The sequence below is a fragment of the Pyxicephalus adspersus genome, chromosome 7, assembly GCF_032062135.1.
Source record: "Pyxicephalus adspersus chromosome 7, UCB_Pads_2.0, whole genome shotgun sequence".
Classification (NCBI taxonomy): Eukaryota; Metazoa; Chordata; class Amphibia; order Anura; family Pyxicephalidae; genus Pyxicephalus; species Pyxicephalus adspersus.
Window position 1 is genome coordinate 63,509,208 of NC_092864.1, and position 13,438 is coordinate 63,522,645.

General features: G+C 38.3%; 2 protein-coding genes across 2 annotated transcripts in view; both read right to left on the minus strand.

The window, feature by feature from the left end:
• FAM117B (family with sequence similarity 117 member B) overlaps nt 1-1,979 on the minus strand; it is a gene marked incomplete in the record, with an annotated part of 24,242 nt that extends 22,263 nt beyond the window's left edge. Inside the window, 1 exon segment of the mRNA XM_072419135.1 lies at nt 1,299-1,979. Within this exon segment, the coding sequence (XP_072275236.1) occupies nt 1,299-1,827 (529 nt within the window).
• Nucleotides 1,980-8,493: 6,514 nt separating this feature from the next.
• Nucleotides 8,494-13,438, minus strand: part of BMPR2 (bone morphogenetic protein receptor type 2) — a 63,533-nt gene continuing 58,588 nt past the window's right edge. Inside the window, exon 13 of the mRNA XM_072419136.1 lies at nt 8,494-12,665. Within this exon, the coding sequence (XP_072275237.1) occupies nt 12,415-12,665 (251 nt within the window). The 3' untranslated portion in view covers nt 8,494-12,414. The remainder of the gene's footprint in view (nt 12,666-13,438) is intronic.

A 13,438-nucleotide genomic window follows, 5' to 3' on the forward strand; every position in this document is an offset into this window, starting at 1 on the left:
GCTCTTGGGTGCTCCATCTGCGCATGCTCAAGCATGAGAAAAATTTGCCAATCTAATCATGTGCATTGAGATTGGCGATTTTTTTTTTCATCCCACGTGACCCAATCTCATGCCTGGGTCAGGTGATGTAGGATAAAGGACCAGGAAAAAGAGGAAAAGATGGCGGAATGAAGACGGATGCCGGGACAACACGGGACCCGATAGAAGAAACCTCCGGATGGATCGGACTGCCCTGAGGGATTGAAGGTGGGTTTTTTTTTTGCAGTCTTCAGTTTAGTGCCTTTTAAAAAAGTAAATGGGATTTTGTGTGTATATATATATATATATATATATATATAAAGTTGTATGGTGGCCATATTGCAATAATTTACTAGGTAGAGCGTCCACATATAATGTACATGCATATATACATGTAATGCAACACAAGGAAAGCAATGGAGCTTCCATGTTGGTGTATGGCAGCCTTCAGACCAATATATTGCCAGCTACCTGCAACACATCTAATTTCAAGCAGTAAAAAATAAATGGATGATATTAAGTTTACTAACAAACTGTTTTTTTTTTTGTTTTTTTTAATCAACTTGTTGGCATTCCGGTGCTTCAGACGACCTCCTGCCATTCCCCATCATTCAGATATCACATCTATATACCGCCTTCTATTAAAGACAACAGTCCTCCATATCCGCACCAGTACATGAGATGGTGACAACGCAGGAGCGTGAATGCAAGACAGTTGTCACCCTATAACACAAAGACTTTCCTGGCAGGATCACAATTACTTTATGAAAGCTGCAGATTTAAAATGACATGAACATAAATAAGGAATTTTAGGGGTTTGAATTCTAAACCAGCAATCCAGACGTGTGTGTGGAATCAGTACCCTACAGTAGGGGTGTCAAACTTAAACACACAGTGAGCCAAAATAAAAAAATTTGACAAAGTCGCGGACCAAACTTGAAACTGAAATAGCACCGCTACTACAATTCCCTGCTTCAAGAAAATAGTGCAATGCGGGGCCACACATAGGCAGAGAGCCCGCTGGTCTATAGACACAAAAAAATGTCACTACTACATTTCCCAGCATGACTTATGTCTGTAAAACAGTGCAATGTAGGGCCACACATAGGCAGGGAGGCTGGGATTTGTAGTAGCGGCGGTATTTCAATGCAGCGGCGGGCCAGCTGCAATTCATATTTGGAATTCCTTGAGGGCCAGCTTTGGCCCGCGGGCCAGAATTTGCCCAACCCGCCATACAGGCTACAATGTGGCCCCCGTGCTGAGAATGGGGGTGAGTTTACCTTTAGGGGAGCTGGGGCTTTTCCTCTCTGGGGAGCTCCTCTGCTGCCAGCCTGGCCTGCCCACAGGAGACGGGGAGGAGGAGGACGGTACGCCCGGTGTGCTGGAGTCTATGGCCGGGCTTGCAGAGTTCGGGGATCCGGGCTGCTGGTGATGCTGGTTATTGTGGTGATGGTGGTGGTGATGATGGGAGTGATGGTGGTGATGATGGTGGTGGTGGTGGCCACGAGTGGGTGAGGCCCCGGTCTGGGTGGACACGGTGGGGCTTCCTCTGGAGTTGCTCACGGCCGGGGGAGACTCCACACCGTTGCCATTCGCCCCATTGCCCCTGGTGGGGCTGCCGCTCCGGGAGGGAGGGCGTAGGGCGGCGCCGTTGTTGTTGTTCACCCGGGTAGGGCTGCCGTGCTGCTTTAGCTGGAAGGGCACCGTGGCTCTCATAGGCTGGAGGCGGCCGCCCGGAGCACCGCCCGCACCGGAGGGATTTACCGGAGGTGTGGGGGAGCCATTTCTCCTCACCCACTGCTGGGACATCTCCCACTCCGCTGCAGGCAGCTTTACAGAGAATGTCGGCAGCCGAAATCCGTCGGGGGGGGGAGGGGGCTGCACGGAAGCTCGCTATCTGTGAACGCGCTCGGTGTAGCAGCGGCACCTGTGGCGCGCGCAGCAATTCTGTCTAGAGACAACACAACACCCTGCGCGCTTTCGCCACGCCTACCATCACTACAATCTGACGTCCATTGGCTGCTCAGTTTTTACCAATGAAAATGCAGAATTAACGAGGTAACAGTAGATGATTGGTGGCCGAGTCATCTCCTAGACGCTAAGAAGCCAATCAGTTGGCGGTTCCCTAGCCTGCGGAGAATGAGCGTGAAGGGGGTGGAGAGAGGGCGGGAAAAGTCTGCTGTTCTGTCATGGGCAACACTGTGGCTTCCAGTCACCTGCCAGAGGTTGTCATTCAGAGCATCGGGGCTGGATCCTACAAGCCTCTGTCGTCATGGCTGTAGTAACAAGAGAATGCCTCTGGCATCAGCCATGGAGGGGGAGGGAGATGTCTAGTACAACATCTGTGTATGAATGGCCCTTCCCTGGCCTGATGCAACACAAAAACACTTCATATGCAATAAAAGGAAGTGATAATAAAATAAATATGGTTTCTTCACGATTCATAATAAAATATAGGATTTACATGATTTATATTAAAATATTATTAACAAAACAGGATTTATATAGCACCAACATATTACGCAGCGCTGTACATTAAGGATTTACATGATTTATAATACAATATGATTTCTTCTCATGATGTATAATAAAATATAGGATTTCTTCACATGACCTATAACAAAATATATATGGTTTCTTCACATGACCTATAATAAAATTTATATGGTTTCTTCACATGACCTATAATAAAATTTATATGATTTCTCCACATGATTTATAATAAAATATGATTTCTTTACACGATTTATAATACGATATATGATTTACATGATGTATAATAAAATATATGATATCTTCACATGACCTGTAATACATGATTTCTTCACATTATAGGATTTCTTCATGTGATGTATAATACAATATATGATTTCTTCACGTGACCTATAATAAAATATATATGATTTCTTTACATGATTTATAATAAAATATGATTTCTTCACAGGATATACTGTGACACAATAAAACAAAAATGACATGCACAATACCCTGCCTGAACATGCCAGGAATATCCATACATTGTATTTTGGGTTACACAGATCTACCATACAAATAAAATGTATATACATAAATATTCAGTTATCGCTGCATAAAATCGGATCAATCTATTCACTGCATTTCATATTTTCCTATTAAATGGTTTATTAGCCGATCATATAATAAACATAGGAACTAAAATGTCTGAAACTTCCATAGCTAACATGGCCTGATGTGTTTGTGGGAATGCAAAGAAAGACAAGGTAATACATGTTAGACATTGCCGGACTATTTCCTCCCTCTATGTAATTATGGAAATAACAATTCTGGTGTATTTAACTCTCCACCGCCATGGCATTTACAGTGATGTAATGGTGGATGCTCTCAGAACACATTATTGTTCATATATTAGTTTTCAGGCTACAGCTAAGGTTGCAATATTATTTTTTTAAATTAATAACACCAGTGTTCCCAGTTTTATTGGTCACACCAGTAAAATACAAGCCAGGCAATATCACTACCACCATCTGCATGTTATTCCTAGTAACAACCAGTCAGACATGGTGGGAAAACTATTCCAGTTATGTTTATTTCCTGACCATGGTGGCTCAGTGGTTAGCACTCTGGCCTTTGCTGGGTCCCAGGTTTGAATTACGGCCCGGACACTATCTGCATGGAGTTTGCACGTTCTCCCTGTGTTTGCATGGGTTTTCCTCCCATATTCCAAAAACAAAGCAGTTAGGTTAATTGGCTTCCCCCCAAAATTAACTTTAGACTGTATTAAAGACATATGACTATGGAAGGGACATTAGATTGTGAGCTCCTTCGAGGGGACAGCAAACGACATGACTATGGACTTGACTATGTACAGCACTGCCTAATGTCGGCGCTATAAAAAAAAACTGCGTAATAATAATAGGCGTGTGCTGGTAACACACCATTTGTCTGTAGGATAAATGTAGGCCCATGTCTGGAGTATTCTTTAGAACGCACACTACTAGGCCATGACCGAGTTTATACAAAATAATATTGTTTTCAACGTTGCAGGTTTAGACAAATGCCTTGTGTTTGGTCCAACAAAAATAGGATATTTATTTTTACAGCAGTATACTATACATTGCAAAACACAGCGGCATACATCAACAACAGCCACCAGGGAAGTTCTCCAAACATCAATTATTGCTAATAGCTGGCTCCTGCTGGAAAAAGAAGTCTACTAAAAAAACACATTGCAACACAGTGATACAAACATGTTTCAGGACATTCAAAATGAACATGGGTATCCAACGTTAACGTACTATACAAGCCAAGTATTAGAGTTACAAATCTCCAATGCATCCTTCTAGTAGTGTTTTGCCCTTTCTGCATTCTTTTTATTTTATAACTTTAGTATTGCAATATTATTTGATCTTAAAAATATGAAATGGTTCATTAAAAAAGACAACTCTCTTCCCCAGCAAAGTGTAAGGAGTTAGAGAAATACTTTCTTGGCTCGGATAGATACCTACAGCATGCAGAGCAATGTCAAAAATTACACAGGTACTTCGATAACTTTTCCCACCCTCAAGAGAGAAAATGCAGACATAGCAATCAGACACTCAGGAACCAAACACTACATTTTGAGGGGCAGGAAGATTATGACCTTGTACCCAGAAAGAGTGGAGATTTCCCAGGTGAGCTGGCTTAGAATGATAAAGTAGAGAGCTAAATAAAGGTCAGAACATGCACCTTGTAACCAATATAATACAATTAAATTGTTATTTGCCCAGTATCTTCAGGTGAGGAGAAGCATAGATCTTTTCAAGGGAGAAAAGTAAACAGTACCTGGCAACAAACATAAAAGGTGACAAACATTTCCCAATATGACAAGAAAAATTGTGTCTGCAAAAATTTTAACTACCCTACTGAAATTACTGGCAAATTGACATCAAACTTTTGGACCTACTGAGCTCATTTATGAAAACTCTGGCATAAGGGGCCAGATTATTTAAGCGATAATTTAAGTGATTCAGCCAGCAAACCTGGAATGGATATCTTAAAAAACATTTCCTATTGCTTGACAAACTTTTTTGAATCCTAGACCAAATCTGTTGCACGTTTGTTGGATCCCCAGGTTCTCCCCATGATAGTTGGGTATCTTGCATAGTCCTGGAAAGCTTTCATAAATCAGGCCTAAGTTCTGGGATTTTAAAAAGTACATGTACTACATTGATATTCTTTATTGTAGATGAAAGTTGTATCAAAGGGCCCCTTCTAGTGATTGATAGACTGTCAATAAGTTTCTTTGAGAAAGGTGAAGGATAGGAAAAATACTATTTGTGAGAAAGAGATGTCCAGATTCCATTTCTTACCAAATACAATGAGAAAAAAAACACTCAACATGTTCCTATAAACCTATATAGTGAATACTGTAAGCAGAGAAGAATTCCTCTTGGTCTTGGTATTTTGTAGGGATTTATATGGGCAAAAGTGGAAATGCATACAAATCTGAATAACCGGTTACCTGGTTTGGATACAAAGTTACTGCAAAGCAGGATTAGCAGGTAGAAAATTGAATTGAAAATGTATCCAAGAGCTCACTCAAAGTGATACAAAACATAAAAAGATTTTAAGGATAACAAACTTACCATTAAAAAGGTCAGGGTCTCTGTATTAGTGAACAACTTTTTTGTTCATGCTAATATTTAAGTTTATTCCTTCCTCCTTATCTTACAGTCAGAGAGGAAAATGTGCACACAGACAACAGTTCTTCAGCAATAAAAAAGCAGATTTATTTCCTGATATACATTTGGTAATTAGTATAATTAGTACCAATACTTTCCTCCAAACTTTAGAGACTAAGGTCAAAACTAAGATTTATTGTAGATAGATTTAGTGTATGTGCATCTGGGGTTAAGAGGAGCCTTCCTAGTGATTTGATAGGTAATCTCTATAATAGTACACAAACAGCAAAAATTAAACATTTTTTCAAAACTCAAACAAATATTCTTGGCAATACTACAATATTTTACATTAAATATATATATATAACTTTCCTCCATCTTCAAACAAGATTTGCCAAACAATAGCTACTCTTCAGTGATATTTTGATGTGCCAATGTTTATCCATTCCTTTACCTCGTTCAATATTCCCATTATTCTTTGGTTTAATGTAAGGAACATGTTTCTTCAAATGTTCTAGTGGAGCAATTTTGTTATTTGCCATGCTGTTCCCAATTGTCATTATCTATTTCATTCAGTTATGTGTAGTTGGCTAAAAGATCTTGAGCCTAAAACAAGGTGTAGGCAAGCTTTGCTGGCTTTATATATGTTGCATGGGATCCTACACTTTGCTATCAATAGTTCCCTTAGCTTGCAATAGCCTGATAGGTTCCAGTGACAGGAGAATAAATGAGGGCTGTAAACACAGCGCTGTTCTGTTCTATGGAGAGGTGAGCGAGGAGGATGAGCAAGTGGCACCCTTCTGCAATCTTCATTGGAAAGTACAGCAGTTGGACCAAGAAATAAAGTCAGGGGACCACTGTACACATGCTAGATGCTAGATTTTGCCTGAGATGATTACAACATTCACTTCAGGCAACAACAATCTAGTGTGTGTATGTATCTTAAGTTAATAGGATTATATAGGCAGGGGCAGGATAACATTTCATACCACTGGAGGGTTTCCTTTACCAGTATGCTTTTTCTTCCACCAGCTAGGTGAGGCTCAGTTTATAAAATGGTCATAACACTTGTTGCAAACCCAGCATGCACTATACAATTCTGTGTGTATACATATATTAGGTTAGGTGAGTACAAATATCACTCCATCCATAGGGGAGAAGGAACACAGGTGATATGAGATTGATACTGCAAACATCAGGCACTGGATCTAATTAAGTATTGTAAAATGCATCATGGTACAAGCCTTCAAAATATTGCAATATTTTATGACACTGGCACAAATATAGTTTATCATGTAGAATAGTTGCCTTAAATGAAGACTGCATTAAGTTTCTTTTCACAAGCTTTTCCCTTTTTTTATGTTTCTGATAATAACCCATTTCCTGTCCTTTGGTGGAAACACTTACACCTCCTCTATTAACCTCTATCTAGGATGGACCACAAATATATCTCCATTTTATAGAGGGGAAATAGATTAGTAGTATACAAAAGAAAGATAACATTGTTATTTTTTGTTCAAAGTTAACAACCTAAAAATCTAAAATGGAGGATATATTATATCTCTTTTGCAATGAAACAAACTTACCTGTCAGTTCACAATCTTCTGTACAATGAACACTGCGTTGAGCTTATGCATCTCATTGTACGTCATCAGCATACCTTAGTGCTGGGAATGAGTTAACTCCTGTGCACATGAGCAGGAGTTATGCCATTCCAGCCTATCCAAATAAGATGGCCAAAGATCCTGAACCTGGTATAGGACCTGATATCAGCACTGGCAAAGCAAGGTAAGGTTTTATTCAAAAGAGGCTCAATACACAAGCAATTGTTTAAAATAAAATATTTAAAATGAACAACTGATTTCACTGAATTTGTATTCAAATTTCAATTAACAAGTGCTACTTGTCCAGATATAATTGAAAATGAAGGCTTCTGGGATAAATATCTCATATATTTATATATTTTAAGTGCATATTCACAAACAGGTGATGTGTTTCTTATATGGCCTCCAGCTTTGGAGCTGAGGATAAAGTAACAAACGTACATTTTTAAGCAGAGAAGGGTTAGAAAACAGAGAGAGACAGAAAAAAATAGAGAGAGTGAAGGAACACAGAAAAGGTCATTAAATCATTTTCAAAATGACGCTCCTGTTGTATGGCACAAATTCACATGAATAATTGAGTACTATTCCAGATTGGCAGTGGGACGATTTCATAGTGATCCACAAAGGTTTTTACAGTACATTCTCCGATCTCTGCATCCATATCAGTGCTCAGCAGACCTTGCCCAGGGAAGATATATCCACTACAAATTTGTCTTCTGGGTATCCATTGAGTTGTTTACTCAACAGGACTTTGAGGATGACCACAGAGGTTATCCTATGCCCACCAAGTCATTAAAACAGCCTTGCAGAACATTTCAATCTAAAGTTCACATCTGCATTTAGGGAGCTTCTGGGTGGAACGAGCTATGTGAGAGGTTAAAGCCTCTTTCACACCTGTGGATTGAAGCCATGTGATTGGCTGCTCTGGGAGTGGCAAGCCACACTACAGGTAACCAGATTTGTGGTGTAAATCTTTACAAAAACAACTAGGCAGCCAAAAGCAGCATGATGCTACTGGGAACCACAATGTGCTATAGCTGCATACAATCCTGTGCAAAAAATGGTTCCCATCCTCTCTCATTTACAAGAACAGGAATGTTTGGGACCACAATTGAGCCTGCAGCAGAACACTACAACTCACTGTGGGTCTGAAACGGCCTTAATGTAATTTAAACTTAAGACACTACAAAAAATATACATGCACCATACAAATACACAACTACCTTAGAACAAATGGTAAAGTGTGTTTAATTTTGAGCTAATAATTTCCAGCAGCACTCACAAAGTTACTTCTATACACTTATTAGGCACAATTCATATTTCTGTACTTAGTGCCAAGGGCACTTGAAGAAATCCGACACAAAATATTTGGTTTAAATAAGTCACTCTCTTCTGAAACAAGCTAGTCAATACAATACAGTTGTCTTGTTAATTGATATTTATTTATTTCAATTGGTTATGGAAAAGAACAATAATGAATAAGGTTAAACTGCCTTTCCAAAATTCTATTCAGCAGGAGATAAATTGGTGTTTGTTCATGACCCTGACCATCCTGTTTTTTCTAGGTTAACATTGTTATAAATTAAGCTAGAAAAATGTACTATAGCAGAATACACTGTATGATATTCTGAATTAGTATATTGTTGTGAGATTATGGCAAATTGTGTTTACAAAATAAAATGACAGCGCGGATAATAAATATATGGAATACTAGTATACTACACTAAAATAATGTAGCATATTATACCAGTATTTTATAAAGGTAACACTATAAGAAATTTGTACACAATGAACGGTAAAAATAATAGTATACCATACTAGAATATATAGTATAATATACTAGTACAGCATTCAGATAGACGATGGGATGTAATGCAGTAAGGCTTGTTTAATGCAATAGTGCCTATAGAATAAGCAATGTAATATAACAATCAATCAGCTTTAAGTATTCACTAGTGCCACAGACCACCAAATTGCTGATCTTTGTTTGTGATGAGAACATTACATCATTACTCTGCACCAAGTAAACAAATAGGCATCAATGAACAGAAAATATGATAATTAAATCAAAATGTCCTGGTTACTAATGGTGTATAAATGTTAAATATGAATGAAATGGACAGAACGCCTTTAATGGAGAAGTGTCACAGTTACCATTGTGCTGAGAGCTCAATTACCCCAGCACACTAAGATGAAATAAAGGCACCCTAATGGTATTAAACGTCTATATGCTGGGATATATGAATACTATATTTCTGTGACATGGTTTAAATTGACACTTAGGTGAGGCTAAAAATTTAGAGCAGGGCACAGATTAGCTTTATGGGACTTTTCTGCCTGGAAATGCTTGGTTACCATTAGGTAAAACCCACGTTTTCAAATCACCCACTTGGTAGACATGTTTGAGAAATGCACTGATTTCTGTATCGTGCATCAGCAGTCATGCTATCATAAATTAATGTGTATTGAATTGAGGAAGCCCAAAATGTTTTGAATGGGCTTCCACACAAGAACGGACAAAAAACAGAAATGCAGCACAAAAGTAGAAGTTGCACATTTCTGAACGTTGTGATACATTGGGGCTGCATTGCCTTGAATGACACTGCACAATGCCAACACATATAAAACATGTTATTGTGAGATGCAGTTACTAGAACGGAAAAGCGAAATGGGCCCCAAATGATTTTATCTATAAAAATGCTGGATAACCTAGCCTTAGAATTGTATTTGCAACAGTTTCCTTTTTTGAATTTGTGGTTATGCATATTGATTGTCTATTTCCAGCATACCATATAGTCATTATTATACAAGCAAAATTACCTTTTTCGAAGTAATATTAAAGTAAAATTCTTGCTAAGTTTTTGAGTGACGATGATTTTGGGCATTAGATGTTTTTTTCATTGTTGCCAGTTTTTAGTTGATGGATTTTCCCTCACTTCCTAAGAACCACATCCTCTTCTTTTACAAATATTCATTGGGAGAGGAAGGTAAAGAAATCGATCCAAAGGTTCTAGATCCCTCCCCACTCAAAATTAACTGTCCGGGTTACTAATTAAGTCGGGTTTAACAAAGATAATTCAGGTTATATGATAATATTTCAAAGAAAGTCTTTGGGGCAAACATTAAGCACTGCAGGTTTGCCTTAAAAAATCAACCTTTGGATTGTCTTGCAAAAAATACTGTTGCTAACTCAAAAAAAATTAAAAAAAACTGCATGGCAGCCAATAAGAACAGCTTTTAAATGTTTATTCAGGCAAGCTGATTTCTTACCATTTGCACTTGCCTTTCACCTTTTTATTTGTTGAAGGCTGTTCAACAAATAAAAAAGGCAAAAAGATGCTGGGGGTGCAGAAGTTTTGTACTTGTTTTTATAATCTTTTAAAGAAAAAAAAATATTAGATTTGACCACAAATATTTATACTGTTTGTTGTATATAAAACAGTCTGGATACAAGTTTTGAGGTTCTAGGGGTATCACAATAAAAATAGCCATGGGCTAGTTTAGAACTTGGCTCTGGCCTAGGTTAACTGGGTTTACAGAGTTTTCTTACGTTACAGTTCAGATTAAGTGCCAATATCTTAATGTATCTCTGAGAGAATGTCATCTTGTGCTTGTACACTGTTAGTGCTCAATGGGGGTAATGTTACAACTGCAGACACATGCAAAGTGACTTTACAGCACAGTCCACAGAGAGCCTGAGATCAGGAGACTTTCTCCAAGGTAATTTCAGCACTGGAAGTGACACTGCTTCTTTAAAGGGACAAGCCTGGTTTCTCTTTTTTTGCATACACTTATTTAATACATATTAAAAGTACAAAGGTAAAGCATATTCACAGGACATAACCAGCAACGGGCAGCTCCCAGATACAAAAAGCAGCTCGTGGGGACATTTTGTAGCGGTTACTTAGGGAAAAACTATGTAAAAAAAAAGTCACAAACATTACGGAAAGTTTTAGTGTTAGTGAAATGTATTTTGCAGTAAAGCATTGAGGAAAAATATATCATTGCACATTTCAACCAAGTACATGAAAAGCCAGATATTCAAAGGTAATCCACTCTGCTTAACAAGTGTTCACTCTTGCACAGATAGGCTAAAATATCATTTTTATAAGCTCTTTTCTTGTTATAATCACGTATTTTATATATATATTTATATATTCTTTTAATCTATTTTTAACATACGCCTTAAAGCCTTAACAGACGTGTCCCGTTTCTTCTTCCTCCGAGTGTCATTAGCTAAGAATGGTTGTCCGATACGCAAATAAGCCTGGTGAAAGTAAACATTTTACATAAAACCCCCCCAGTCCATTGCAAGTCCATCATGCCACAGCTAAGTCTTCTCCAGTAGCTGGAAAGATTGAAGCCCTGTGAATCTAAGGCTAAAATTCATCCAAGCCATGGAGTAAACGGATTGCCAGTTTAGGGGTTCAGAATTGTTAATGGATACTTCCTGTGAGACAGCCATTTTCAATATGACTTGCAGTGCTTTTACCTAAAAGTGCAAAGTCTTTTGCTACTAAAATAAAGGCAGGAAATAAGCAATTCTTAGTGTATTTGTCCTTGAACGAGCGCTTCTTTAACACATCAACATACAGACTAGACACGGCATAAAAATCAAAATTTGCGTGCACAAGACACTGCTGCAGTTATTCCTGTCTGACAGTTTTTGCAGAATTTTAGAGACCACAATGGTCAATATAATCTTCTCCTTTGTTGTATTAACAAAAGAAATTTTCAGAGGTGTTCCACTTTCTGTGGTCTATTTCTTTGTTTTTTTTTTTTTCTTTTTAGATATACATGAAACATGAGCAGAGTTAAGATTCACATAACAATATGTAGAAGGTGCAGAACTACTTTCAAAATGAAAAAAGAAAAACAACAACATGGAAGCATAAACTGTTATTTTTGTGTTTACTCTGCATAGCTGAATTCTATGTAACTCCCATGGTTGTGGAAGGGCAAGACATGAACTGGATTGCTGACCCTGCCATAACCATGAGAGTTATTGCAAGTCCTGTACAAAGATTTGATGATAGAAATATGAATTTCCATGTCTTCTGCTCATTGGATGAAAAACAGAATTTGGAGGCATTCAAAAAAACTTGAAAATAATATTAAAAATATTAATAATAAAAAAGAGATGATTGGATCATTTATAAGCAGCTCATCCTGGCATCTTTAGAAAGGGCAGCAGTAGTGGTGCCCCCATCTATAAGGTAAACAGCTGAGCTTGACTTAGAGTGGCTGAAGATGTCATCGCCCCCATTGTTGTTGACCTCACAGTCCTGGCGCTCAGTGGGGATGGCCCATGTAGAAGGACGCCATCGTTTCAGGGAGTATGGTGTCTTTACTCTCTTCTTAATCTTCTCGCCTGAGCCAGCCCGACTGTCTGATAGAGTATCACCTAAATACCAAAAAAGTTAGATTTATTGGATGATGGTTTAACTTGGGACAGTAAATTACAGACATAAAATTCTAAAGCATTATTTTTTTTTTGTCTAATCAAAGATATTTAGCATAGAAGCAGAGGCCATGGAAATTACAACAGAAACCTACAACTCAAGAACATTGAAAGCACTGCTTAGTGATTGCAATATTCTAGAGATACCTAAAGTTCATACTTAACGTAATCCTCCTCTTTTCTAAAGAGTAACCTATTAGATGCTTGTGATCTACTTCAGTGTTGAAATTTATTTAATCTGGGTGGGAAGAAGCTGTAGGTGGGTTGCAACCCTTGAATTGTGACCCAACTCCTCAGTAATCACCCAAAAACAGCCGGGTAGTATGCCCAGTTAAAAAGGGCTGGGGAGAACACTGTGTTTGATTAATTTAGAGTTAGGAAATATTTTAAAGTCTAATGACATATAGAAAAGAAATCAGAGGTAGGGGATTTTGGTTTGAACACCAATCATTTTATTTACCGCAGGCCCAAAATCATAAAATATCTCAAAATATTTCAAGTATATCAAATTTACAGTAGTAATAATCATAAATTGAATACACATTTAACGGTCTATTGATAAAGCAGTGAATCTGACTTTCACTGAAACATTCCAAGATGCATTTAGATCAGTGGTCGCCATCCTTTTCGGACCGGCAGACCACTAAATTTACCGGCTTCGGGCTGCGCATGTGCGGGGAGCTGGGTGTCACTCAAAGGGGAAGAAACATTAGTGA